This window comes from Crinia signifera, chromosome 5 (assembly GCF_055691185.1).
Source record: "Crinia signifera chromosome 5, ASM5569118v1, whole genome shotgun sequence".
NCBI classification, from domain to species: Eukaryota; Metazoa; Chordata; class Amphibia; order Anura; family Myobatrachidae; genus Crinia; species Crinia signifera.
Genome location: NC_139221.1, coordinates 330,695,750 through 330,723,512, shown reverse-complemented (window position 1 = coordinate 330,723,512; position 27,763 = coordinate 330,695,750). Strand labels below are relative to the sequence as shown.

General features: G+C 48.6%; 1 protein-coding gene across 24 annotated transcripts in view; it reads right to left on the bottom strand.

The window, feature by feature from the left end:
- Window positions 1-5,194: 5,194 nt before the first annotated feature.
- Window positions 5,195-27,763, bottom strand: part of PLEC (plectin) — a 288,841-nt gene continuing 266,272 nt past the window's right edge. For 22 of the 24 annotated variants that reach the window (XM_083144997.1, XM_083144996.1, XM_083144998.1 and 19 more), the window contains 3 exons: window positions 15,908-19,288; window positions 7,999-14,977; window positions 5,195-5,323 (listed from right to left, as the gene is read on the bottom strand). In XM_083144997.1, the coding sequence (XP_083001123.1) occupies window positions 8,666-14,977; window positions 15,908-19,288 (9,693 nt within the window). In that variant the 3' untranslated portion in view covers window positions 5,195-5,323; window positions 7,999-8,665. The remainder of the gene's footprint in view (window positions 5,324-7,998; window positions 14,978-15,907; window positions 19,289-27,763) is intronic. The other 2 variants (XM_083145017.1, XM_083145015.1) reach the window with 1 other exon arrangement.

The window sequence follows — 27,763 nt, the reverse complement described above, 5'->3', positions numbered from 1 at the left end:
CCCTTCCAACAGGACACATGGTACATCCAGAATGTCTAGAAAATGAAAGGAATGGAAATGGTGAGGAAATTACAATGGAACAATCATATATTACACAACACAAATGTAATGGATATGCAATATCGGAGCAGTGATAACAGTGCAATCATGTGCTGCGTGTGATTACCCGACATACAATAGGGCACATGTTCTGCGTGTGATTACCGACATACAATAGGGCACATGTTCTGTGTGTGATTACCCGACATACAATAGGGCACATGTTCTGCGTGTGATTACCCGACATACAATAGGGCACATGTTCTGCGTGTGATTACCCGACATACAATAGGGCACATGTTCTGCGTGTGATTACCCGACATACAATAGGGCACATGTTCTGCGTGTGATTACCCGACATACAATAGGGCACATGTTCTGCGTGTGATTACCCGACATACAATAGGGCACATGTTCTGCGTGTGTCTTACACATAACCACTAATCCACTTGTTACCTCCAATATACCTACACACTGCTATACATGCTATATGTCCTGCCTCCTTCCCGGCTGACTGTGCTCCTCCCCTACCCACAGTGCCCTCTGTTCTGCCTCCTTCCCTGCTGACTGTGCTCCTCCCCTACCCACAGTTCCCTCTCTGTTCTGCCTCCTTCCCTGCTGACTGTGCTCCTCCCCTACCTACAGTGCCCTCTCTGTTCTGCCTCCTTCCCTGCTGACCGTGCTCCTCCCCTACCCACAGTGCCCTCTCTGTTCTGCCTCCTTCCCTGCTGACTGTGCTCCTCCCCTACCCACATTGCTCTATTCTGCCTCCTTCCCTGCTGACTGTGTTCCTCCCCTACCCACAGTGCCCTCTCTGTCCTGCCTCCTTCCCTGCTTACTGTGCTCCTCCCCTACCCACAGTGCCCTCTGTTCTGCCTCCTTACCTGCTGACTGTGCTTGTCCCCTACCCACAGTGCCCTCTCTGTTCTGCCTCCTTCCCTGCTGACTGTGCTCCTCCCCCTACCCACAGTGCCCTCTGTTCTGCATCCTTCCCTGCTAACTTTGCTTCTACCCTACCCCAGTGCCCTTTGTTCTATCTCTTTTCCTGCTGACTATGCTCCTCCACTAACCACAGTGCCCTCTGTTCTGCCTCCTTCTCTGCTGACTATGCTCCTCTCCTACCCACAGTGCCCTCTGTTGTGCCTACATTTCTGCTGACTGTGCTCCTCCCCTACCCATAGTTCCCTCTCTGTACTGCCTCCTTCCCTGCTGACTGTGCTCCTCCCCTACCCACAGTGCCCTCTGTTCTGTTTCCTTCACTGCCAACTGTGCTCCTCCTCTACTCACAGTGCCCCCTGTTCTGCCAACTGTGCTACTCCCGTACACCTAGTGCCCTCTGTTCTGTTTCCTTCACTGCCGACTGCTCTTTCCCTACCCACAGTGCCCATTGTTCTATCTCCTTCCCTGATGACCATGCTCCTCCCCAACCCACAGTGCCCTCTGTTCTGCCTCCTTACCTGCTGACTGTGCTCCTCCCCTACCCACATTGCCCTCTGTTTTGCCTCCTTACCAGCTGACTGTGCTCCTACCCTACCCACATTGCCCTCTGTTCTCTTTCCTTCACTGCCGACTGTACTCCTCCCCTACCCACATTGCCCACTGTTTTGCCTCCTTCCGTGCTGACTGTGCTTCTCCCCTACCCACATTGCTCTATTCTGCCTCCTTCCCTGCTGACTGTGCTCCTCCCCTACCCACAGTGCCCTCTCTGTCCTGCCTCCTTCCCTGCTGACTGTGCTCCTCCTCTACCTACATTGCCCTCTGTTCTGCCTCCTTCCCTGCTTACTGTGCTCCTCCCCTACCCACAGTGCCCTCTGTTCTGCCTCCTTCCCTGCTAACTGTGCTTGTCCCCTACCCACAGTGCCCTTTGTTCTATCTCTTTTCCTGCTGACTATGCTCCTCCACTAACCACAGTGCCCTCTGTTCTGCCTCCTTCCCTGCTGACTATGCTTCTCCCCTACCTACAGTGCCCTCTGTTCTGCCTACATTTCTGCTGACTGTGCTCCTCCCCTACCCATAGTTCCCTCTCTGTTCTGCCTCCCTCCCTGCTGACTGTGCTCCTCCCCTACCAACAGTGCCCTCTGTTCTGCCTCCTTCCCTTCTGACTGTGCTCCTCCCCTACCCACAGTGCCCTCTGTTCTGCCTACTTTTCTGCTGACTGTGCTCCTCCCCTACCCACAGTGCCCTCTGTTCTGCCTACTTTTCTGCTGACTGTGCTCCTCCCCTACCCACAGTGCCCTCTGTTCTGCCTACTTTTCTGGTGACTGTGCTCCTCCCCTACCCACAGTGCCCTCTGTTCTGCCTACTTTTCTGCTGACTGTGCTCCTCCCCTACCCAAAGTGCCCTTTGTCTGCCTCATTCCCTACTGACAGTGCTCTTCCCCAACCCACAGTGCCCACTGTTCTGCCTCCTTTTCTGCCAACTGTGCTCCTCCCCTACCCACAATACCCTCTGTTCTGTTTCCTTCACTGCCAACTGTGCTCCTCCTCTACTCACAGTGCCCCCTGTTCTGCCAACTGTGCTACTCCCGTACACCTAGTGCCCTCTGTTCTGTTTCCTTCACTGCCGACTGCTCTTTCCCTACCCACAGTGCCCATTGTTCTATCTCCTTCCCTGATGACCATGCTCTTCCCCTACCTACAGTGCCCTCTGTCCTGCCGCCTTCCCTGCTGACTGTGCTCCTCCCCAACCCACAGTGCCCTCTGTCCTGCCGCCTTCCCTGCTGACTGTGCTCCTCCCCTACCCACATTGCCCTCTGTCCTGCCGCCTTCCCTGCTGACTGTGCTCCTCCCCTACCCACAGTGCCCTCTGTTCTGCCTCCTTCCCTGCTGACTGTGCTCCTTCCCCTACCCACATTGCCCTCTTTCCTTCACTGCCGACTGTGCTCCTCCCCTACTTACAGTGCCCCCGTTCTGCCAACTCTGCTCCTACCCTACTTACAGTGCCCTTTGTTCTGCCTCATTCTCTACTGACAGTGCTCTTCCCCAACCCACAGTGCCTGTTGTTCTGCCTCCTTTTCTGCCAACTGTACTCCTCCCCTACCCTGTGCCCTCTCTGTTCTGCCTCCTTACCTGCTTACTGTTCTCCTCCCCTACCCACAGTGCCCTCTGTTCTCTTTCCTTCACTGCCGACTGTGCTCCTCCCCTACTTAGTGCCCCCTGTTCTGCCAACTGTGCTCTTCCCCTACACCCAGTGCCCTCTGTTCTGTTTCATTCAATGCTGACTGCGCCTTACCTACCCACAGTGCCCTCTGTTCTGCCTCCTTCCCTACTGACTGTGCTCCTCACAGTGCTTTCCCTACCCTGCCATTTGTTCTGTCTGTTTCCATAGCTGCCCTCACTTTCCAGACTGTATGTCCTGTGCTGTCTCACAGCAGCCATTGCTCAGGGAGTACATGCATGTAACAGCTGCGTGCAGGGAAGACTCGGCCAAGCTAAAAAGCACAGGTCACCTTACAATTAAGACTGATTTTGTGTATGATTTGGCAGAGAGTTTGGGGGGGGGGGGGGGGGGACACTTTGGCCTGAGTCGCTGTGTGCATGCCAGGAGATTGTTAAATTCATTATTTCCAATGATGAAAAATTTGGAATGTAAAGAAACCTCTACGTGAATGTACCTGCTTCAGGCAGTGAGACTAATACCCCTGAACCGGATTCAGTATGAAATCCCGGCGGTCGGGATCCCGGCGTTCAAAATCCCGACGCCGGAATCCCGACCGCCGAAATCCCGACAAGGGGGGGACGTGGCGGGCTCGCGACGCTCGCCACGCAGCGTGCACGGTGCCTCGCTACGCTCGGCACGCTAATTTATTCTCCCTCCAGGGGTGTCGTGGACACCCACGGAGGGAGAAAGTGTCGGGATTTCGGCGGTCGGGATTCCAGCGTCGGGATTCTGAACGCTGGGATCCCGACCACAGGGATTTAAACTGCATCCCCCCTGAAGCTTATGGTGGGTCAGGGGTGGACGCTGCTGCTGCATCTGTTGCCATAGTCACATTGCAACCTCATGCAAATAATATCAACACTTTTAGCCCCACCCCTATTGTACAGGCCCCTAACCCTGGCATACAGGCCTCCACCCCTCGCGTACAAGTCTGCATCTGAATGGGCAAGGACTAAGATGCCCCTGGTTAGTATAGGCCAGAGATAGAGAACCTTGGCACTCCAGCTGTTGTTTTGCTATTTCGCCATATTAAAATTGTTGCAGGGCATGCTGGGCTATGAAGTCCAACAATAGCTGGAGTGCCAAGGTTCTCCATCACTGGTATAGTCGATAGACACAACCATCAGTCACACCATATGCAAACCAGCTGTAGTTTGTCCAACAGACCACGGCCTCGTACACCTGCAGCTACTACCACAACATTCCCATGAAATGGACGTGTGCTACTAGCCCCTGCTCAGGAAAACCCTGAACTCTTACACAGTGATTCTGATACAGGCGCAGAACCACGAAGATCTGCAATTTTAGCACTTCTTCGCAGGCGATTTCCGTTTCAGAGCCACAGGGGACAGAGATGGACCACTGCAGGGGATGGCGCATCAAGGTTGTGTTGGAGCATTGCAGACACTTGTGGGGAAGGCCGTGGTGACTGCATAACATCACAACCACTGTGACCCAAAACAAGGCGGGCCTGTGTCTGGCTTCAGACCTAGGCTGCGCAACCTGGAGGGACCTGGTGATTTGGAGCAGTCTGGCCTGTAACTGATTCTGAATGAGGCCCAGTGTGGATGGGCGCCGTATGAGTTTTCAGGAATTCTCAATCACACATGGCAGCAAAAATGTACTTGGCTTTCTGAACATGCCCATTGTGCCACCTATGACGCAGGTCCCGTGTCTGCAGGTAATCCTCAAATTCTCTCTTGCCCTTGGCACCTCTAGTGTAGGCATGTGCCCAGATGGAGTCACCGCTGGGGCCTTGCATGTACAGGACACTATAATCTGGCAACACTAAAGCCTACCATTGTCTAGCACACTCCGGTCCGATGGATGACTACAAGTCTCAGGAGGTTATCGGTGTACGGAATATGTGATCACACCCACTGATTACTGTATGGAAGAACAAGCTACGTGTACCATTGCTATGCCCATATTACAGATTAGTACTCCGAGCACAGTATTAGAGTCTCAGACACGCCCAGTGCAATAAACAAGGTACCTGGATGTGGGAGTGCACGGGCGGCTCTGTGGTGGTCAGTGTTTCCGGTTTGCATGGAGTCCAGAACACAGCGAGTCCAGAATCACAGGAAAGACGATTCTTGAATCCAGCAGTGGTCGGGCTCAAACCCTAATACACAGTACATGCAAAACACATGTCACACACAACATCACATGATACGTGCAGCACATATGGGACACAGCACAGGACACGGATAGAAGCCGGCAGACAGAGAGGGAGAGAGAGAGACAGGAATATTTACTGCAGGTCCATTACAGAACAGTATTACCCCAGTGAGCCTGTCAGTAACAGCACCGCCCTGCTGGAGGAATAGTGCAATTACAGTCACACTTTTACAGTAGATGGTTTAGTAACTGAGATCAGACATATAAGCTTGTTGTTCTTAATGAGTATTGTGCAGTGTTTGTTAATTCAGAATAAGGGGTCTGCACAGAGAATGTGCCCAACGCCCACTTCTCTGTACTGGCGCAACTTATAGTGTCACCTCATATACCAAGCCCTACCCCTCCTAAACCTCGTGCACCCACACCATCAATCGGCAATAATGTCGTAGTACAGGCACCTGGCACCTCTGCAAAATGCTGCATCTCAATATCATTTATATGCTACCACTCTACCAGGACACAGCTAGTTCTGCACAGAGATATAACCCAGTATACACAGTACTATAACTAGTCAGTATTATAACCAGTCAGTACTGTAATCACACAGCATTATAATCACACAGCACTATAACCAGTCAGTACTGTAATCACACAGCACTATAATATCAGTCAGTACTATTACCACACAGCACTATAACCAGTCGGTACTGTAATCACACAGCACTATAATATCAGTCAGTACTATTATCACACAGCATTAGAATCACACAGCACTATAACCTGTCAGTACTGTAATCACACATATCAGTCAGTACTATTATCACACAGCACTATAACCAGTCGGTTCTGTAATCACACAGCATTATAATCACACAGCACTATAACCTTTCAGTACTGTTATCACACAGCACTATAAAATCAGTCAGTACTATTATCACACAGCACTATAACCAGTCTGTACTTTAATCACACAGCACTATAAGCAGTTGGTACTGTAATCACCCAGCACTATAACCAGTCAGTACTGTAATCACACAGCACTATAAAATCAGTCAGTACTATTAGCACACAGCACTATAACCAGTCTGTACTGTAAACACACGGCACTATAAGTAGTTGGTACTGTAATCACACGGCGCTATAACCAGTCAGTACTGTAATCACACGGCGCTATAACCAGTTGGTACTGTAATCACACGACACTATAACCAGTCAGTACTGTAATCACACGGCGCTATAACCAGTCGGTACTGTAATTACACGGCGCTATAACCAGTTGGTACTGTAATCACACGGCACTATAACCAGTCAGTACTGTAATCACACGGCGCTATAACCAGTCGGTACTGTAATCACACGGCGCTATAACCAGTCGGTACTGTAATCACACGGCACTATAAGTAGTTGGTACTGTAATCACACGACACTATAACCAGTCAGTACTGTATTCACACGGCGCTATAACCAGTCGGTACTGTAATTACACGGCGCTATAACCAGTTGGTACTGTAATCACACGGCACTATAAACAGTCGGTACTATAAATCACACGCCAATATAACCAGTCGGTAGTATAAAACACACAGCACTATAACCAGACGGTACTATAAATCAAACGCCAATATAACCAGTCGGTACTATAAATCAAACGGCACTATAACCAGACGGTACTGAATCAGTACTACAATCAGTTAGTACTATTAGCATGCAGCATTATACTCATGGTCATGGTGCGATTGGCAATATTGATTTTAACTATATATATATATATATATATATATATATATATATATATATAAATAATATATAGTCAAAATCGCATAGTGCACATTGCACCTTTCTATGCAGCACCAGATTTGGAATCGATCAGAAAGTACTATAGACTATTTCTACTGTCTCAGAACGAGGGTCGTGCTGCTCAATGCAGCATGGCCTACCCTCCCTCGGCCGCGCCTTCCCTCCCTACCTGCCAGCACCCCTCCAGATCCTGGTGGCCACTGATATCGATTCAATATGGTCAGCCACCGTATTGGCCGTGTGAACACACCTTATCTCACACACATGGACAAACAGAATGGGAGGGAACTTGTGTTATGTGCTTAATATCCATTTGGTTATATCTAATGCTGCAGGTTCCTCTCACAGCCAAATACACAGATGGACACGTGGTGATTCATGCAAAGTACAGTACTGCTGAATAGCTATATACGCTATATATAAAATACAGTTATACAGATCATATCCTTGGAACACATCACTGCATTGTAGCCTAGAACACTACTTGCTTCCGCTACTTACAAAATCATTCATTTATGTAAATTCTTAACGGATGATGTGTTCCAGAGCGGATGACATCGGGAGAATATATTACCATCACATTAGCTTAGCTATGGCCTGCCCTCCCCCGAGGCACTGCCAGTCATGAGATAACGAGGTATCATCTAATGCATTCAATGTTCCTACAGTCATGTAGCTTATTCTATAGTGCAATAACATGTCTGGTGCTGAATAGCGGAAGTATCAGAGCTAAGGGAACACTAACACTCACGCTGCATACTCACTGAAAATAAAAGGAAGGTGAGTGGAGGATAGAAAAGCAGGTGCAAATGCTAGACATCTCGGGTGAATGGGACAGAAATGGTGAGACAGAGGGCTTGAGTGTGAGCAATGAACACTTACAGTTGGGTGCTGTGGGGTCTCTTGGGAAGACAAGCGTGAAGACGACACAGGGGGGTTCAGGAGAAAGGTCGTTGTGGAGTGAGCTGGGAAAGACTAGGTTTGGTGCAGCGGAGAACCGGGAAGCAAAATAAATAGCTTTCTTCTGTGGAGGTCATCCGGGAGAGAACTGTTACTTTCTAAAACTATGCGTAAGGAGCAGTCATTTCTCAGTATGTACAATGGGAGGAGTAGGAGGTAGGTCATCATGGAGGAGGAGACGAGAGGCATTTACCTAGCCGACATGCCATTGTCCATACAGATGTTTTGGAGTGGAGTGTGTTCCTTACTGCTGGCGGAGTGTGTACTTGGTTCTGCATAGGTCTCTCCATCTAGTGCATGGGTAGAGTTCTGGTGCCAGACAACAGTGTTCTCTTCGTCATCTCTCAATATACAAATACAATCGTAAGAACATGTATATATTAATATGATAACCTGGTTAAAATGTTTTTTTTTTTCTGGCTTTTTGGTTAACAATGTAGGCACTGCTTTGAAGTACAGTTAGAAATAAGGTAAATTATATATATATATATATATATTTATAAAATAAAAAAGTCCATTAAAGCTTCACCACATGCAGAGCAGGAAAAGGGTGTTCAAGTTCATGGATTTAGGGTGGCTATTGCAGTTCCTATACAAGGTCGGGCAAAAGGGTTGGCAATGTCTTGAACCCTCTGCTGAATTCCAGGCTGCAGTTTTGACTTCCATTTAACAGTGCATTTGCTAATTCTACTGGGTCAATAGGTCTGTGTTGGGGCCCATTGGTATACCTTCGGCCATAGCTGGTTGAGGAGTATGAGGCAGAGGAGAAGTTAATGGAGAAGTTGGCATTTCCTGTGGCATCAATGCTTCCTCTTCTTGAACCTGATCTGGACCCAGTCCTGGAACCTGATCGGGAGCCAGAGGCGGAGCCCGGGCCGCTGACATTGTAGGGACTGTAGTAACCTTTACTGGATTGTGATGATGCTTCAAGAAGTCTTAAGCCAGTTCCATCTTCTACCATGCTCTTCTCCATGGCTTCTTTGTAGGAAATCTTTAGTTTGGTTTTTGGACAGGTCAGATACTTGGAGTAAGTGTTGACATCTCGCAATTTTTGGGCTGTTCGTGTGTCAATGGTACCTTTATGGAGGGCGTCCTCTAGACCGACTCGTCCTGCAACCTCAGGTTCTATTAGACCGCCAGTGAGATACTGTACTTCCAGAAAACGTTGTCCAGCTTCATAGTACAGCCAACCCTTTTTCAAAGCTTGGGCTGCTGACATTTTTGTCTTTGTTCTTGGATCTTCAAAACCATTAAATGCTTTCTGAGCTAGGTTAATTCTGTCTACCATGATCTTGTCCACTAGGCCTTTATTAACAGCATCAGCAACTGAAAATTTCTCTCCAGTAATTGGATCAATGATACCTCCTGTACATGCCTGAGCTTCCAGCAGCCTCTGACCAGTTATGTTGTCTACAAGGTTACGGTGCATAGCTTCAGTGATTGATACTTTTTCCAAGGTGTCTGTGTCCACTATTCCCGCAATAGGGCCGGTCTCTTCAGTGGGGTCATTCCAAGATGTTAGCTGAGCCCTTCCAGCAGGACTAGCCGGTATAGATGATGAAGAACCTACGGAGGAGGATCTTGATCGGAACCCACCGACATTACCTGAAAGCATGTCAGCAAATTCTGTGATGGACAAGGACCCAGAGCGATACTGGTCCAAGGAAGTCTGGTCTATTAGTCCTTTAGCAATGGCATCATCAATGTCATATTGTCGTCCTGATCGTCTATCTGTGATCATAGATTTCACTACACCATCTGATGAGGAGATCGTGACCTCTTCCCATTCGCATTCCTGTTCAGATAGCTCTATGTAGGTTTGGTGGTCAATAAGTCCCTTACGATAAGCTTCATATACAGACATTTCTTTACCGGTTTCTGGATCAACAATTACAACTCTTCGTTTACGAACTGAAGACTTAGATGAAGTCTTTCTTTCCCTTTTCTTTTCTTTCAGTGACAAAAGACAAAGGCCAGTGTCTGGATCGGTCATACATCTTTCCATAAGCTGAAGGTAGGTTAGATTTTCCTCTGTGTTGGGATCAAAGAATCCCTTAGTATCATCACTTGGGTCTGTGAGAATCTCATTCATTTCCTCATCAAAAAGACCTCTTTTATAGGCCATCTCTACAGGCAAACGATGGCTTTCTTCTGGGTCGATAATGCCCCCTGTGGCAATTTGGGCTTCCAGCAATCGAATGCCGTGATCTTTTAGAATTAGTCCTTTCTTCATGGCTTGGAAAAGTGAGATAAGCTTCCCTGAATATGGATCTTTATAACCAGTCACTGCTCTCTCGGCTGACAGAAGCTTGTCTTTAAATTCTGGCCCCACTATACCCATTCGTACAGAATCCTCGACTGCCAATTTGAGGCATTTTATTGGATCAATAACATACCCCGTGGCTGCTTGGGCTTCAAGTAACTCGAATGCTGTGCCTGGCCTGATCATGCCTTTCTTCATAGCTTGGTAGATAGAGTACCTTTCTTTTGTAGCTTCTACATAGACACCGGCAATGCAACTTGTCCCTTCCAGGAATTTTTGTAAGTTTCTTGAGACCTCCTCAATAGATGTTAGACCATCTTGCAGGCGCTGAGCTGTGACTGTATCCATGATGTTTGAGCGTATCAGTTCTTCCATGCTAATGTCTTTCCTCAGACCCTTGAATGTAAGTTTCCTCTTGTCGGCGAGTGGAAGGAGGAAGAGGTTGCTCTTTTCATCCCTGTGACACCTCTTCAGTAACTGAGAATAGCTGAGTTTTTCTTCTGTTGAAGGGTCCACGTAGCTCCGGACCTCACTTGGCTCTGACAACATGTCCAAAGTATCTTTGTTGAGATAGCCACGCAAAAAGGCAGTTTCATGTGGAATGTGAAATCCAAAGCGGGGATCAATGATCCCTCCTGTAGCTAACTGGGCATCGAGCAGTCGCAAAGCTTGGTCAGAGGGTATTAAATCTTTCTTCATGGCTTGGAAGATAGAAATCATCTGCTCGGTGTAAGGATCTCTGTAACCAGTGACCGCTCTTTCGGCAGAGAGAAGTCGGTCATGAATTTCGGGTCCCACTACTCCTTTCCGCACAGCTTCATCTACAGTTAATAGTTCATTTTTCACGGGATCAATGATGAAGCCCGTGGCTGCCTGTGCATCCAATAGTATATAAGCTGCATCATTAGAGATGAAACCTTTCTTCATGGCCTGATAAATACTAAGTGTGTCTTTAGAGCCTGGCATTTGTAGCCCTGCAATGCAACCAGTTCCATATAGGTATCTCCAGACAGTCTCGATCTGAATGATCTCTTGTATAGTCTTTGTTCCTTGCTTAAGCATGTTGTAGATTTCAATGGAGATTATTTTAGACTCATACAACTCTTCCGCTGTAATACGACGTCGCACAAAGTCATAAGAATGTAGTTCTTGTTGCCGGATAATTTCTGTTCTCTCAATGATCTCAATGATGATGATTATCATGCGTTCTTTGCTCATTCTACCAGCCTGGAACTCCATCATTAACCTCTCTCTTTCCTCTTTAGGGAGGAGATCTGAATGCATGAGTTCCCAAATGGTCATTGAAGAACCAGCCATGGTTCCTGCAGGAATGTCCACTGTGGTCTCCTCAAACACCTTCTTTGTTTCAGCTTCATCGTAGACCTTACTGCTTTCCACTGTTGCTGCTGCAGCTTTTTCAATTTTCTTTAGAGGAAGGAGAGTCAATCCAGTTTCTGGATCCCTAATGCATCTTTCTTTAAGCGCCAAGTAAGTCAAGTTTTCATGAGTGTTAGGGTCAAAGAATCCTTTGGTGTCGTCAGAAGGATCAGCCAGGATCTTGTTCATGGCTTCATCAAAGTAACCACGTTTATAGGCAACTTCTACCGGGACACGATGACTATGAACTGGGTCGATAATACCACCCGTTGCTATCTGTGCTTCCAAGAGTCGTATTCCGTGGTCTTTGAGAAGCAATCCTTTTTGCATGGCTTCAAACACAGATACAGTATTTCCAGAGTATGGATCTTTGTATCCGGTGACAGCTTTTTCTGCAGAAAGTAGCTTTTCATGTAATTCTGGGCCAACAACTCCAGCTTTCACTGCCTCGTTCACATAGAATTTTTGGTTCTTAACTGGGTCAATAATGAAACCGGTGGCTGCTTGTGCCTCAAGCAGAACAAGAGCTGTTCCAGGCATCAGTAGGTTCCTCTTCATGGCTTGGTATATGGTCATTTTTAGTTTGTTCTCCTCCACAAAAACACCAGCTATGCAGTCACTTCCCTGGAGATATCTCTTGACCAACTCTGTCTCAGATATTTCTTTCACTGACTTTTTACCGTCTTTCAGCTGCTCAAACTGGACTTGGTCAATGATGTTCGCCTCTAGTAGGTCATTGGCAGGAACTGGGGCCCGGAGACCAGTGAAGGTAAGACGCTGCTGTTTTTTGCTCTCTGTTTCTTCCACAATGGTAATCATGATTTTTATGATTTTTTCTATTGTAACTTTGCCAGTCTTGTATTGGCGAATCAGCTCTCGTCTTTGCTCTTCGGTGAAGTATTCAGAATGAATTAACTCCCATATAGTTATTGTCCTTCCTTTAAAACTACCAACGGGCACTTCAACGGTTGTCTTGTCAAAGGCCTCCTTGGCTTGAGAGTCACTGTAGAGCTCTTCTAACTGAGACTGTATGGCTTGATCAGAGAGAGGCAGCAACAAGTGACCAGTTTTCTTGTCTACTTTACACTTTTTCTGTAGTTGTGCGTAGGAGAGATTTTCCTGACTGTTGGGATCATAGAAGCCTGTGTTCTCATCAGCTGGCTCAGAAAGGAGTTTGGCTGTCTCCTCGTCTAGGTGACCTCGCTTATAAGCAATTTCAAGTGGAAGACGATGACTATTTACTGGGTCAATTATGCCGCCTGTGGCCAGCTGGGCATCTAAGAGTCGAATTCCACTATCCTTTGGTATAAGCCCCTTCTTTAGTGCCTGGAACAACGACAGAGTCTGCCCAGTATAAGGATCCTTGTAGCCAGTAACAGCCTTTTCTGCAGAGAGCAACTTTTCGTGGTACTCTGGGCCAACAGTCCCAGCTTTAACAGCCTCATCTACAGGAAGAAGCTCATTATTAATAGGATCGATGATGAAGCCTGTACCAGCTTGTACTTCCAGCAGACTAAGTGCTGTGGCTGGCTTTAGTAGGTTCTTTCTTATCGCATTAAACAAGGTTTGTTTTTCACCAGTTTTCTCCACTTGGACTCCAGCTATGGCTGTGCTTCCAGTCAAATACTTTTTGATGGACTCTACCTCAGAAAGATCCTTCACAGACTTCTTGCCTTGATGAAGCTGGTTGAAAAGATCATTGTCTATGATTTTACTCTCCACTAGTTCGGCTGCAGGAACAGGATATCTCAGACCATCAAAACACATCTGCTTCTTCTTTTCACTTTCTTCTACTACTGTAATAATGATCTTTATTATTTTTTCCACAGTGATTTTCCCAGTCTTATACTGCCGTAAGAGATCCCTCCTTTGTTCTTCTGTAAAGTATTCAGAGTTAATAATCTCCCAGATTGTGACTGTTTTCCCTTGGAATCTGCCAAATGGTACAGAAACGGTGGCTTTCTTGAAGACATCCTTGGCTTCCGAATCTGTGTAAACTACTTCTCCCTTTCCAGCTTTGCTTGTCAGAGGCAGCAGACAGAGCTTTGTTTCAGGGTCTACCACACACCTCTCCATGAGCTGCAGGTACGTAAGATTCTCTCGGGTGTTTGGGTCAAAGAAGCCTTTGGTGTCATCCGTGGGGTCAGATAAGATCTTGCTCATTTCCTCATCAAAGTAGCCACGTTGGTAGGCAATATCCAGGGGCACGCGATGACTATTGACTGGATCAACAATGCCCCCAGTGGCAATCTGGGCTTCCAGCAGTCGAATGCCGTGATCCTTCACAATAAGATCCTTGTTCATGGCTTGGAAGAGTGATATTTTCTCTCCAGTGTATGGATCATTGTATCCAGTGATTGCCCTCTCGGCAGACAACATTTTATTGTGTATTTCAGGGCCGATCACATTTTCTTTCACCGCTTCTCCTACGCTCAGTCTCTTGTTCCGAACTGGATCAATGATGAAGCCAGAAGCAGCCTGAGCCTCCAGCAGAATGAGTGCTGTGCCCGGTGTAATAAGTTTCTTCTTCATTGCATCGTAGATGCTTATTTTCTCATTGCTTGGTTTTAGCAGTAGCCCAGCAATGCTGCTCTTGCCCTGCAGATATTTCCTAACCTCTTCGCGCTGGGAAAGGTCTCCTACAGACACTTGACCGTTAGACAATTTATCCAGCATCTCTTTGGTCAATATTCCAGCCTCGTAGAGTTTGATGGGAGAGACCTTCTGCCTTAACCCATCAAATGCATTCTCTTGATCCCCATTTTGGGCTGAAGCATCCACAGAGTCACTGCCGTTTGGCATAGCTCTAGTCTGCGTAATGATGGTTTCTTTGTGTATCACAATCTCCTTCGTTTTCTCTAATGCAATCCTATGTTCTTGCTCTAGTTGCTCCAGTCTCTCCCGGAGTTTTCTGTTTTCTTCCTCCAGCAGAGTCTCCTGTTCTTGCCTCCTTTTATCCAACTGCTGCAGCTCATCTTGTTTCTGTCTGACCTTGTCCTCTGCCTCCAGCTGCCTCCGGAGAGCATCGTCCATGCTCGTTTGCAGGAGCCTTTTTTCCTCCTCCAGTTGGCCAAGCTGACGTTCTTTTTCAGATTTCAACTTTTTGGCTTTGTCAACCTCAGTCTCAAACAGCTTCTCCAGCTTGGCCTTTTCTTCCTCTATGTACTTCTCCTTCTGAATCAGTATTTGCTTCTCCGACAAGAATGTGGACTGAAGAGTTTTGGTTTCCTGGCGTAGCTGTTCTTGCTGGGCCATCTCCATCTGTAAGATACAGGGCAAGTTAGTAGGATCATCGAATAGCACAATCTAAGGTGACCTAGCTTACGGCTCTTATAAAAACAAAGCAAACAGCCATGTAACCGTAATAAATCCTAACACCATCAATAGGCTTCTCATTTAATGTGTTTGTATCCATGTAACTCATTATGTCTCATCGTCATTAATGTACACATCAGGCAATAAAGCACACAGAGTGCGGCACATAGACACTGTACAGCTTCCAGCTTACATGGTGAAGGCATATGCCATTTCCAATAAACTCTAATGCCCCTATAACAGGGGTGGCCAAACCTGTCCTCAAGATCTACCAACGGTGCATGTTTTCCAGGCAACCTGTGGATCTATAGTAGGAATGAATGTAGCAGGTTTTAAAATGTGACAGTTAGTAATGACTACAGCTGTGCACCAGCTAGGTAACCTGGAAAACGTGGACCGTTGGTAGATCTCGAGGACCGGTTTGGCCACCCACGCCCTATAATATGCTATAATGTGCCAGGGCAGCAGAGATGGTCTAATATATAGCTCTATAAAATTATATAAAATGTGGGGAGTAGAGCAGTTTCAGTATCTGCTAGCAATAGATAGGGGGTAGGTTGGGGGTTTGCAACTTATAGGATGTACCCATGTAAGGAGCCACAGAAAACTGATCGCTTGTGTCAGCTAGGACAACTGCACACATAGATGAATGTTTCTCAGTATCTTCTGCACTGAGGTCATGGGCAATGATGTGCACATGGAACACAAAATATAATAGTGAATGTTCAAACCAAAAAAGAATGGGCTTCACTTGGTGCGTAAATAAGGAAAATAACAGGGTTTGTTCTACACTTGCTGCCCTGATCCAATACAGACATACATTAGTGCTACGGCATAGGACTGATATCAGTAACATAAATAATGCTAAGTAAATACCTCTTCAGATTTTTTCTGGAGCAGCTCTGCCTCTTTCTTCAGTTTCTCTTTTTCCTTCTCCAGGTCAGCGATGGCTTTCCTCAGATCTTCAGCCTCTTTGTCACTCTGCTGCCTTTGTATCTCTAGAGTATGAACCACAGTCATCTTTTCCTTGGTGCTGAGCTCTGTTTGGTGCAATTTATCACCGATTTCTTCTGCACGCTTCTTAAACTTTTTGGCTTCCTCTTCTGCTTTGGCCTGCGCTTTGCTCATTTCCACCACCTGCAGTTTGAGGCGTTCTGCTTCAGAACTTATGTCAAGCTGACGGCGCCTCTCAGCCTCCAGGATCTTTTGGAAGCCCTCAGCCTCCTCGGCCAGCTGCTGTTGCATCTTCTCTTTATCTTCCTGCAGCTTCTTGGCCTGCTCCATGGCGAGCTGCTTCTGTTTCTGCAGCACCTCTGCTTCAGCTTTCAGGCGGGTGGCTTCTTGCACAGCCTGCATCTTTTCCTTTAACATCTTCTCAGCTAATGCTCGCTGCTCATTCAGATCGTCTTCTGCAATCTTCCGTAAACGGGCAGCCTCCTGGGCCTCAATACTCAACCGGGCAGCCTCTTCGGCTACTTGCTTCATCTTCTCTGCTTCTTCGACCAGAAACATTTGGGTGCTGTCTTTGTCTTTCGTTATGAGCATCTTGTTTTCCTCCTCGATCCGAATCTTCAGCTTGATTAGCTCTTCCATCTGTATCTTTACTTTGAACAATTCGTCCTCCACAAGTTTCTTCTGCCTTAAGGACTCTGTCACTTCTTCTTTCAGACGTCCTAGCTCCTCATCCAAAATGGTCTTCTGGTGGTCAGTCTCCTCTAGCTGCAGCTTGACTTTTGTGAGTTCGCCTTCTACTTGATCCTTCTGCCGCAGAGTTTTTTCGGCAAATTTCTTATGTTTCTCCATTTCTGCATCAGCCAGCTGCTTTTGCTTGAGAGCCGCCTGCTCAGCCTGGGCCCTCTTAGCAGCTTCCAGTTCAGCCTCTTTCCGCATCTGCTCTGCATCTTCTTGTGCTTGAGTCTTAGCCTGCACCTCTTCCTCTGCCTTTAGTTTTTGGCGCTCGGCTTCTTCTGCCTGTTGACGTGAAAGTGCGGCTTCGTGTTCAGCCCTGGCTCTCGCTCTCTCAGCTTCCTCTGCTGTACGTTTTGCCTTTTCAGCTTCTTCTTTGAGCTTATCGAGGATGCTCTGCTCCTGAATTCTGGTTTGCATTAATTCCTGCTCTTTTTGTTGTACGGCGGCAAAGTAAGCTTTTTCCTCGGCTTGGATTTTATTTCTGGATGCTTCTTGAGCTAACTGAATTTGCCTTTCAGCCTCTTTCTCCGCTAGCTCTTTCTGCTTTTTGGCTTCTTCAGCTTTAGCCTTCAGCCTCTCGACTTCTTCTAAGGCTAGTTTCCTCTGCCTTCCTGCCTCTTGCTCTGCAGCGATAATCTTCTTCACCTTCTCCTCTGCCTCTTTGCGTTTTGCCTCCTCCTCCAGGGCCAGTCGCCTCTGTTTCTCTGCTTCTTGCTCTGCTCTTAGTTTGCTTTCCTGTGTCTCTTCTGCAATGTTCTTTAGCTTCTGTAGCTCTAGCTCTAAGTCAGACTTGCCAGAGGAGGCTTTCTCAAAGTTGATTTTCAGAATTCGGATCTCTTCCTCTATAATTCTCCTGTGCTTCACGGTCTCATCCACGATATGCTTCTGCCTTTCTAGCTCACTCTCTGAGGACTGTTTAAGCAACAAGATCTTTTCTTCAATATCTTGTTTGTGTTGAGTGGCTTGGTCTTCTAGCAGCTTTCTCTGATATGCCTCATCTTCTGCCAATCTCCTCAGCCGCTCGTTCTCAGCCTCCTTCTCCTTCAGGGCGATCTCAGCCTCGGTCTTTAGCCGAGTTGCGTCATTTATAGCAGCTAGTTTCTCTTTCAAGATCCTTTCTGCTTCCGCTCTCTGTCTTGTGACTTCTTCTTCAGCTAGTTGTCTTTGTCTCTTGGCCTCTTCTGAGAGGGCTCTCAGCCTGGCAGCTTCTTCTGCAAGTTCACGCAGCTTGTTGGCCTCTACTTCCAACATCTGCTTAGATTTCTCACTGGTGGAGCGAGACTCCTCTTCTGCTTTAGATTTAGCCTGCAAAAGGATCTCCATTTCAGCACGGACCTTGGTCAGCTCTTCCTCAAGTCCTTTTCTTCTCTGGATCGCCTCATTCACTTCATTCTTCAAACGGTAAAGATCCTCCTCAAGGACAATGCGTTGTTGTTCACCACTTTCCACCTCTGCTTTTAGTCGGATAAGCTCTTGCTCAGCAGAAAGCTTGTGGACTGCCGTTTCATCGGCCAACTTTCTCTGTTTCTCCAGCTCTTCCTCTGCTAGTTCCTTCTGGCGCACTGCAGATTCCTCAGCTTTGGTTCTCTTGCGGGCTTCTCTTTCCGCATCCTCTTTCTGTTTCTCAGCCTCCTCTTGTGCAAGGGCTTTCTTATGAGCGATTTCTTCTGCTTGGAGCCTTAGCCGCAGAGCCTCGTTGGCTTTCTGCCTCCATTTCTCCAGCTCTCTCTCAGCCTCTTCCCTGGCATTTTCAGCATCTAATTGCTGCTTTTTCAGACGTTCAGCCTCCTCCTGCAGGTGGGTGACTGTGATATGCTCTTGTTTTAAGGACATCTCTAGTTGTGTGGTCTTCTCCAGGAAGGACATACGTTTGCTCTGCAGTTCTGCTTCAGCACTTTGTTGGGCCATGTTGTGAGCTTGTTTTATTTGTCTCTCTTTCTCAAGCTCTGCCTGCTTCATTCTCCTCTCTGCCTCCTCTGCTTGAAGTCTTGACCTTTCCAGGTCATCCAAAGCCTTTTGTTTTTCTTTGGCTGCTTCTTTCTCTGCCTGAATCTTACGTTGAAGCTCTTCCTCAGCCTCGCGTTTCTTTTGAGCCTCGTCTTTCACCTGTTTCCGCAAGCGATCGGCCTCTTCCTGCGCTAGCCTCTTCTGCCTTTCTGCTTCTTCAGCCCGTGCCCTTAGTGCCTTCAGTTCATCTTCAGCACCTGACTTTTGCTTCTGGCTGGTTTCTAACTGCAAGCGGATGATACGGATTTCCTCTTCCACTTTTTTGCGGCTATACTCTGCCTCCTCAATCAGTTTCGCCTTGGCAGTAATCTCCGCCTCTGAGTTGTGTTTCATCTGCTGCAGTTCTTGTTGGATTGTTTTCTTCTGCTGCTCAGCATCAACAGCAACAACCTCCCTCCTGGTCACTTCTTCATTCATGTTCCTTCTCAGTTCCAGGGCCTCTTTTTCGGCCAGAGCTTTTGCCTGTGCGTAGGCCTCAGCTAACTGCCTTTGTTTCTCAAGCTGGGCCTCTACTTCTGCTAGCTTCTTCTGCTCTGCTTCTTTCAATTTCGCGGCAGCTCTCTGAAGGAGGGGTGGGTTGGGAACAGAGGGAGGACGGGTGAGGGCAGGTAAAAAGGGATGGACAATGGAGACAAAAAGAAAAAAGAAAAAAATGAAACAGATGGAAAAAATAATTATATGCTATATGGTCAAAAATCAAACTTAAGTAAAAACAACAATGACTCAACACAAAGGGATGGGAGGATGTATGTGGGGTGACACAAGCACCTGAAACCTTGTAGGCAAAAAAATAAAACAAAGATTTACAAATGTTGGTCAGAAAACACGCCGGTGGCGTCTCCATAGTCACTGCACATAACCTGCGTGTGATCATTGTCCTCTCATCGTGAGTGTTGTTTATATCTGAAGGATTTTGGGTACTATCACGATAACAGCATTGATACAAACACTATCACAAAGTATCTGTACAGTCTACTGGGGACATTTTGTGCTACTGGGGACATTTTGTAAGAGACTAAAAAGCTGTATGTGTGTGTGGCACTTGGGTGACCACTGGGCTGGCATGGCACTCGGGTAATCACTGGGCATGTATCATGGTACTCGGGTGATCACTGGGTGATTACTGGGTCTGCATTGTGGTCAGGTGATTACTATGTATCGCGGCACTCTGGGGATTACTATGAATCGTGGCACTCTGGGGATTACTACATCTGCATCATGGTCAGGTGATTACTATGTATCGCGGCACTCTGGGGATTACTATGTATCGCGGCACTCTGGGGATTACTATGAATCGTGGCACTCTGGGGATTACTACATCTGCATCATGATCAGGTGATTACTATGTATCGCGGCACTCTGGGGATTACTGGGTCTGCATCCTGGTCAGGTGATTACTATGTATCGTGCCACTCTGGGGATTACTACATCTGCATCATGGTCAGGTGATTACTATGTATCGCGGCACTCTGGGGATTACTGGGTCTGCATCCTGGTCAGGTGATTACTATGTATCGCGGCACTCTGGGGATTACTGGGTCTGCATCCTGGTCAGGTGATTACTATGAATCGTGGCACTCTGGGGATTACTACATCTGCATCATGGTCAGGTGATTACTATGTATCGCGGCACTCTGGGGATTACTGGGTCTGCATCCTGGTCAGGTGATTACTATGTATCGCGGCACTCTGGGGATTACTGGGTCTGCATCCTGGTCAGGTGATTACTATGTATCGCGGCACTCTGGGAATTACTGGGTCTGCATCGTGGTCAGGTGATTACTATGTATCGGGGCACTCTGGGGATTACTATGTATCGCGGCACTCTGGGGATTACTGGGTCTGCATCGTGGTCAGGTGATTACTATGTATCGTGCCACTCTGGGGATTACTGGGTCTGCATCCTGGTCAGGTGATTACTATGTATTGTGGCACTCTGGGAATTACTGGGTCTGCATCCTGGTCAGGTGATTACTATGTATGGCGGCACTCTGGGGATTACTGGGTCTGCATCGTGGTCAGGTGATTACTATGTATCGGGGCACTCTGGGGATTACTATGTATCGCGGCACTCTGGGGATTACTGGGTCTGCATCGTGGTCAGGTGATTACTATGTATCGTGCCACTCTGGGGATTACTGGGTCTGCATCCTGGTCAGGTGATTACTATGTATTGTGGCACTCTGGGAATTACTGGGTCTGCATCCTGGTCAGGTGATTACTATGTATCGCGGCACTCTGGAGATTACTGGGTCTGCATCCTGGTCAGGTGATTACTATGTATAGCGGCACTCTGGGGATTACTGGGTCTGCATCCTGGTCAGGTGATTACTATGTATCGCGGCACTCTGGGGATTACTGGGTCTGCATCGTGGTCAGGTGATTACTATGTATCGCGGCACTCTGGGGATTACTGGGTCTGCATCGTGGTCAGGTGATTACTATGTATCGCGGCACTCTGGGGATTACTGGGTCTGCATCGTGGTCAGGTGATTACTATGTATCGCGGCACTCTAGGGATTACTGGGTCTGCATTGTGGCCAGGTGATTACTATGTATCGCGGCACTCTGGGGATTACTATGTATCGCGGCACTCTGGGGATTACTATGTATCGCGGCACTCTGGGGATTACTGGGTCTGCATTGCGGTCAGGTGATTACTATGTATCGCGGCACTCTGGGCATTACTGGGCCTGCATCATGGTCAGGTGATTACTATGTATCGCGGCACTCTGGGGATTACTGGGTCTGCATCATGGTCATGTGATTACTATGCATCGCGGCACTCTGGGGATTACTATGCATCGCGGCACTCTGGGGATTACTATGCATCGCGGCACTCTGGGGATTACTATGCATCGCGGCACTCTGGGGATTACTATGCATCGCGGCACTCTGGGGATTACTATGCATCGCGGCACTCTGGGGATTACTATGCATCGCGGCACTCTGGGGATTACTATGCATCGCGGCACTCTGGGGATTACTATGCATCGCGGCACTCTGGGGATTACTATGCATCGCGGCACTCTGGGGATTACTATGCATCGCGGCACTCTGGGGATTACTATGTATCGCGGCACTCTGGGGATTACTATGTATCGCGGCACTCTGGGAATTACTGGGTCTGCATCGTGGTCAGGTGATTACTATGTATCGCGGCACTCTGGGGATTACTGGGTCTGCATCGTGGTCAGGTGATTACTATGTATCGGGGCACTCTGGGGATTACTATGTATCGCGGCACTCTGGGGATTACTGGGTCTGCATCGTGGTCAGGTGATTACTATGTATCGTGCCACTCTGGGGATTACTGGGTCTGCATCCTGGTCAGGTGATTACTATGTATTGTGGCACTCTGGGAATTACTGGGTCTGCATCCTGGTCAGGTGATTACTATGTATGGCGGCACTCTGGGGATTACTGGGTCTGCATCGTGGTCAGGTGATTACTATGTATCGGGGCACTCTGGGGATTACTATGTATCGTGGCACTCTGGGGATTACTGGGTCTGCATCGTGGTCAGGTGATTACAATGTATCGTGCCACTCTGGGGATTACTGGGTCTGCATCCTGGTCAGGTGATTACTATGTATTGTGGCACTCTGGGAATTACTGGGTCTGCATCCTGGTCAGGTGATTACTATGTATCGCGGCACTCTGGAGATTACTGGGTCTGCATCCTGGTCAGGTGATTACTATGTATCGCGGCACTCTGGGGATTACTGGGTCTGCATCGTGGTCAGGTGATTACTATGTATCGTGCCACTCTGGGGATTACTGGGTCTGCATCCTGGTCAGGTGATTACTATGTATTGTGGCACTCTGGGAATTACTGGGTCTGCATCCTGGTCAGGTGATTACTATGTATGGCGGCACTCTGGGGATTACTGGGTCTGCATCCTGGTCAGGTGATTACTATGTATCGCGGCACTCTGGGGATTACTGGGTCTGCATCGTGGTCAGGTGATTACTATGTATCGCGGCACTCTGGGGATTACTGGGTCTGCATCGTGGTCAGGTGATTACTATGTATCGCGGCACTCTGGGGATTACTGGGTCTGCATCGTGGTCAGGTGATTACTATGTATCGCGGCACTCTAGGGATTACTGGGTCTGCATCGTGGCCAGGTGATTACTATGTATCGTGGCACTCTGGGGATTACTATGTATCGCGGCACTCTGGGGATTACTATGTATCGCGGCACTCTGGGGATTACTGGGCCTGCATCATGGTCAGGTGATTACTATGTATCGCGGCACTCTGGGGATTACTATGTATCGCGACACTCTGGGGATTACTGGGTCTGCATCATGGTCAGGTGATTACTATGCATCGCGGCACTCTGGGGATTACTATGCATCGTGGCACTCTGGGGATTACTATGTATCGCGGCACTCTGGGGATTACTATGTATCGCGGCACTCTGGGGATTACTATGCATCGCGGCACTCTGGGGATTACTATGCATCGCGGCACTCTGGGGATTACTATGCATCGCGGCACTCTGGGGATTACTATGCATCGCGGCACTCTGGGGATTACTATGCATCGCGGCACTCTGGGGATTACTATGCATCGCGGCACTCTGGGGATTACTATGTATCGCGGCACTCTGGGGATTACTATGTATCGCGGCACTCTGGGAATTACTGGGTCTGCATCGTGGTCAGGTGATTACTATGTATCGCGGCACTCTGGGGATTACTGGGTCTGCACCGTGGTCAGGTGATTACTATGTATTGCGGCACTCTGGGATTTACTGGGAATGCATCGTGGTCAGGTGATTACTATGTATTGCGGCACTCTGGGGATTACTATGTATCGCGGCACTCTGGGGATTACTATGTATAGCGACACTCTGGGGATTACTGGGTCTGCATCGTGGTCAGGTGATTACTATGTATCGTGGCACTCTGGAGATTACTGGGTCTGCATCATGGTCAGGTGATTACTATGTGATTACTATGTATCGCGGCACTCTGGGGATTACTATGTATAGCGACACTCTGGGGATTACTGGGTCTGCATCGTGGTCAGGTGATTACTATGTATCGCGGCACTCTGGAGATTACTGGGTCTGCATCATGGTCAGGTGATTACTATGTATCGCGGCACTCTGGGGATTACTGGGTCTGCATCGTGGTCAGGTGATTACTATGTATCGTGGCACTCTGGAGATTACTGGGTCTGCATCGTGGTCAGGTGATTACTATGTATCGTGACACTCTGGAGATTACTGGGTCTACATCGTGGTCAGGTGATTACTATGTATCGCGGCACTCTGGGGATTACTGGGTCTGCATCGTGGTCAGGTGATTACTATGTATCGCGGCGCATAACAGTCTCGTTTCGGGGCACTCAGGTATTATTAGTTTTGTCTGTATCAGGGCTCAGCGGTGATCTCCTTTGCTGCAATCACTAAGCCTGGATCTGCATACCTAGATTACGGACATCGCAGATAATCAGCAATAATAATACCGCGTCTCTTGCATGAACAGTAGAAAGTAATAACATTGATGCCACATTATTAGCAGTTGTAGCTTCATAATATACAGGTACTGCAATAGGGGGAATGTGGACTTCAGTTCCAAATGGGCAACGCTGCATTTATAAGAACTATACTTTTGTAGTAACGATGTTGAATAAAACACAGACAAATAATATGCACTTTATATCATGAACATAGTGTCTGGCAAACCCCCTGCTGAGGCTGTAAGAGATCATAGACCTCACTGTGAGGCTGTAAGTGCGGGTCTGACTACAGTACTGGTGTCCACATGGTAGAGACACAATGGGGAGACTCTGGCTGACCTACGTCACTACAGCACCGTAATAATACATGTTATGCTACTGGCCACTCTGCCAAGGTCATGTTCTCTATAGAATAATCACTGTACAGCAGATGCGCACACACACATACACACACACACGCGCACACATATACACACACCTGATAATAGAGGTCAGTATGAAGCAGAATATGGATCAGTGCTGGTCCTGTGTATGGGGCTCTCCGTGTCTGCACAATGGCAGAATACATTGTATACAGGTGACTGGAATTGGGCTCTGTGCACCTTATACAGCAGGTGACCAGACCGGGGCTCCGCACATTGTATACTGGTGACCAGACCGGGGCTCCGCACATTGTATACTGGTGACCAGACCGGGGCTCCGCACATTGTATACTGGTGACCAGACCGGGGCTCCGCACATTGTATACTGGTGACCAGACCGGGGCTCCGCACATTGTATACTGGTGACCAGACCGGGGCTCCGCACATTGTATACAGGTGACCAGACCGGGGCTCCGCACATTGTATACAGGTGACCAGACCGGGGCTCCGCACATTGTATACAGGTGACCAGACCGGGGCTCCGCACATTGTATACTGGTGACCAGACCGGGGCTCCGCACATTGTATACTGGTGACCAGACCGGGGCTCCGCACATTGTATACTGGTGACCAGACCGGGGCTCCGCACATTGTATACTGGTGACCAGACCGGGGCTCCGCACATTGTATACTGGTGACCAGACCGGGGCTCCGCACATTGTATACTGGTGACCAGACCGGGGCTCCGCACATTGTATACAGGTGACCAGACCGGGGCTCCGCACATTGTATACTGGTGACCAGACCGGGGCTCCGCACATTGTATACAGGTGACCAGACCGGGGCTCCGCACATTGTATACAGGTGACCAGACCGGGGCTCCGCACATTGTATACTGGTGACCAGACCGGGGCTCCGCACATTGTATACTGGTGACCAGACCGGGGCTCCGCACATTGTATACTGGTGACCAGACCGGGGCTCCGCACATTGTATACTGGTGACCAGACCGGGGCTCCGCACATTGTATACTGGTGACCAGACCGGGGCTCCGCACATTGTATACAGGTGACCAGACCGGGGCTCCGCACATTGTATACAGGTGACCAGACCGGGGCTCCGCACATTGTATACAGGTGACCAGACCGGGGCTCCGCACATTGTATACTGGTGACCAGACCGGGGCTCCGCACATTGTATACTGGTGACCAGACCGGGGCTCCGCACATTGTATACTGGTGACCAGACCGGGGCTCCGCACATTGTATACTGGTGACCAGACCGGGGCTCCGCACATTGTATACTGGTGACCAGACCGGGGCTCCGCACATTGTATACAGGTGACCAGACCGGGGCTCCGCACATTGTATACAGGTGACCAGACCGGGGCTCCGCACATTGTATACAGGTGACCAGACCGGGGCTCCGCACATTGTATACAGGTGACCAGACCGGGGCTCCGCACATTGTATACAGGTGACCAGACCGGGGCTCCGCACATTGTATACAGGTGACCAGACCGGGGCTCCGCACATTGTATACTGGTGACCAGACCGGGGCTCCGCACATTGTATACAGGTGACCAGACCGGGGCTCCGCACATTGTATACAGGTGACCAGACCGGGGCTCCGCACTTTGCATACAGGTGAACAGACCGGGGCTCCGCACATTGTATACAGGTGACCAGACCGGGGCTCCGCACATTGTATACTGGTGACCAGACCGGGGCTCCGCACATTGTATACAGGTGACCAGACCGGGGCTCCGCACATTGTATACAGGTGACCAGACCGGGGCTCCGCACATTGTATACAGGTGACCAGACCGGGGCTCCGCACAATGTATACAGGTGACCAGACCGGGGCTCCGCACATTGTATACAGGTGATCAGACCGGGGCTCCGCACATTGTATACAGGTGACCAGACTGGGGCTCCGCACATTGTATACAGGTGACCAGACTGGGGCTCCGCACATTGTATACAGGTGACCAGACTGGGGCTCCGCACATTGTATACAGGTGACCAGACCGGGGCTCCGCACATTGTATACACTAGTACATTAGTGTCACACACTGGCAGAGCCACACTGGTGTATTCCCCTCACAGTGGGATGCAGGGATTGTAGTACACTAGTGTCACACACTGGCAGAGCCACACTGGTATACTCCCCTCACAGTGGGATACAGGGATTGTAGTACACTAGTGTCACACACTGGCAGAGCCACACTGGTATATTCCCCTCACAGTGGGATGCAGGGATTGTAGTACACTAGTGTCACACACTGGCAGAGCCACACTGGTATATTCCCCTCACAGTGGGATGCAGGGATTGTAACGCACTAGTGTCACACACTGTCAAAGCCACACTGGTATATTCCCCTCACAGTGGGATGCAGGGATTGTAACGCACTAGTGTCACACACTGGCAGAGCCACACTGGTATATTCCCCTCACAGTGGGATGCAGGGATTGTAGTACACTAGTGTCACACACTGGCAGTGCCACACTGGTATACTCCCCTCACAGTGGGATGCAGGGATTGTAACGCACTAGTGTCACACACTGGCAGAGCCACACTGGTATATTCCCCTCACAGTGGGATGCAGGGATTGTAGTACACTAGTGTCACACACTGGCAGAGCCACACTGGTATACTCCCCTCACAGTGGGATGCAGGGATTGTAACGCACTAGTGTCACACACTGGCAGAGCCACACTGGTATATTCCCCTCACAGTGGGATGCAGGGATTGTAGTACACTAGTGTCACACACTGGCAGAGCCACACTGGTATATTCCCCTCACAGTGGGATGCAGGGATTGTAGTACACTAGTGTCACACACTGGCAGAGCCACACTGGTATACTCCCCTCACAGTGGGATGCAGGGATTGTAACGCACTAGTGTCACACACTGGCAGAGCCACACTGGTATATTCCCCTCACAGTGGGATGCAGGGATTGTAGTACACTAGTGTCACACACTGGCAGAGCCACACTGGTATATTCCCCTCACAGTGGGATGCAGGGATTGTAGTACACTAGTGTCACACATTGGCAGAGCGACACTGGTATACTCCCCTCACAGTGGGATGCAGGGATTGTAGTACACTAGTGTCACACACTGGCAGAGCCACACTGGTATACTCCCCTCACAGTGGGATGCAGGGATTGTAACGCACTAGTGTCACACACTGG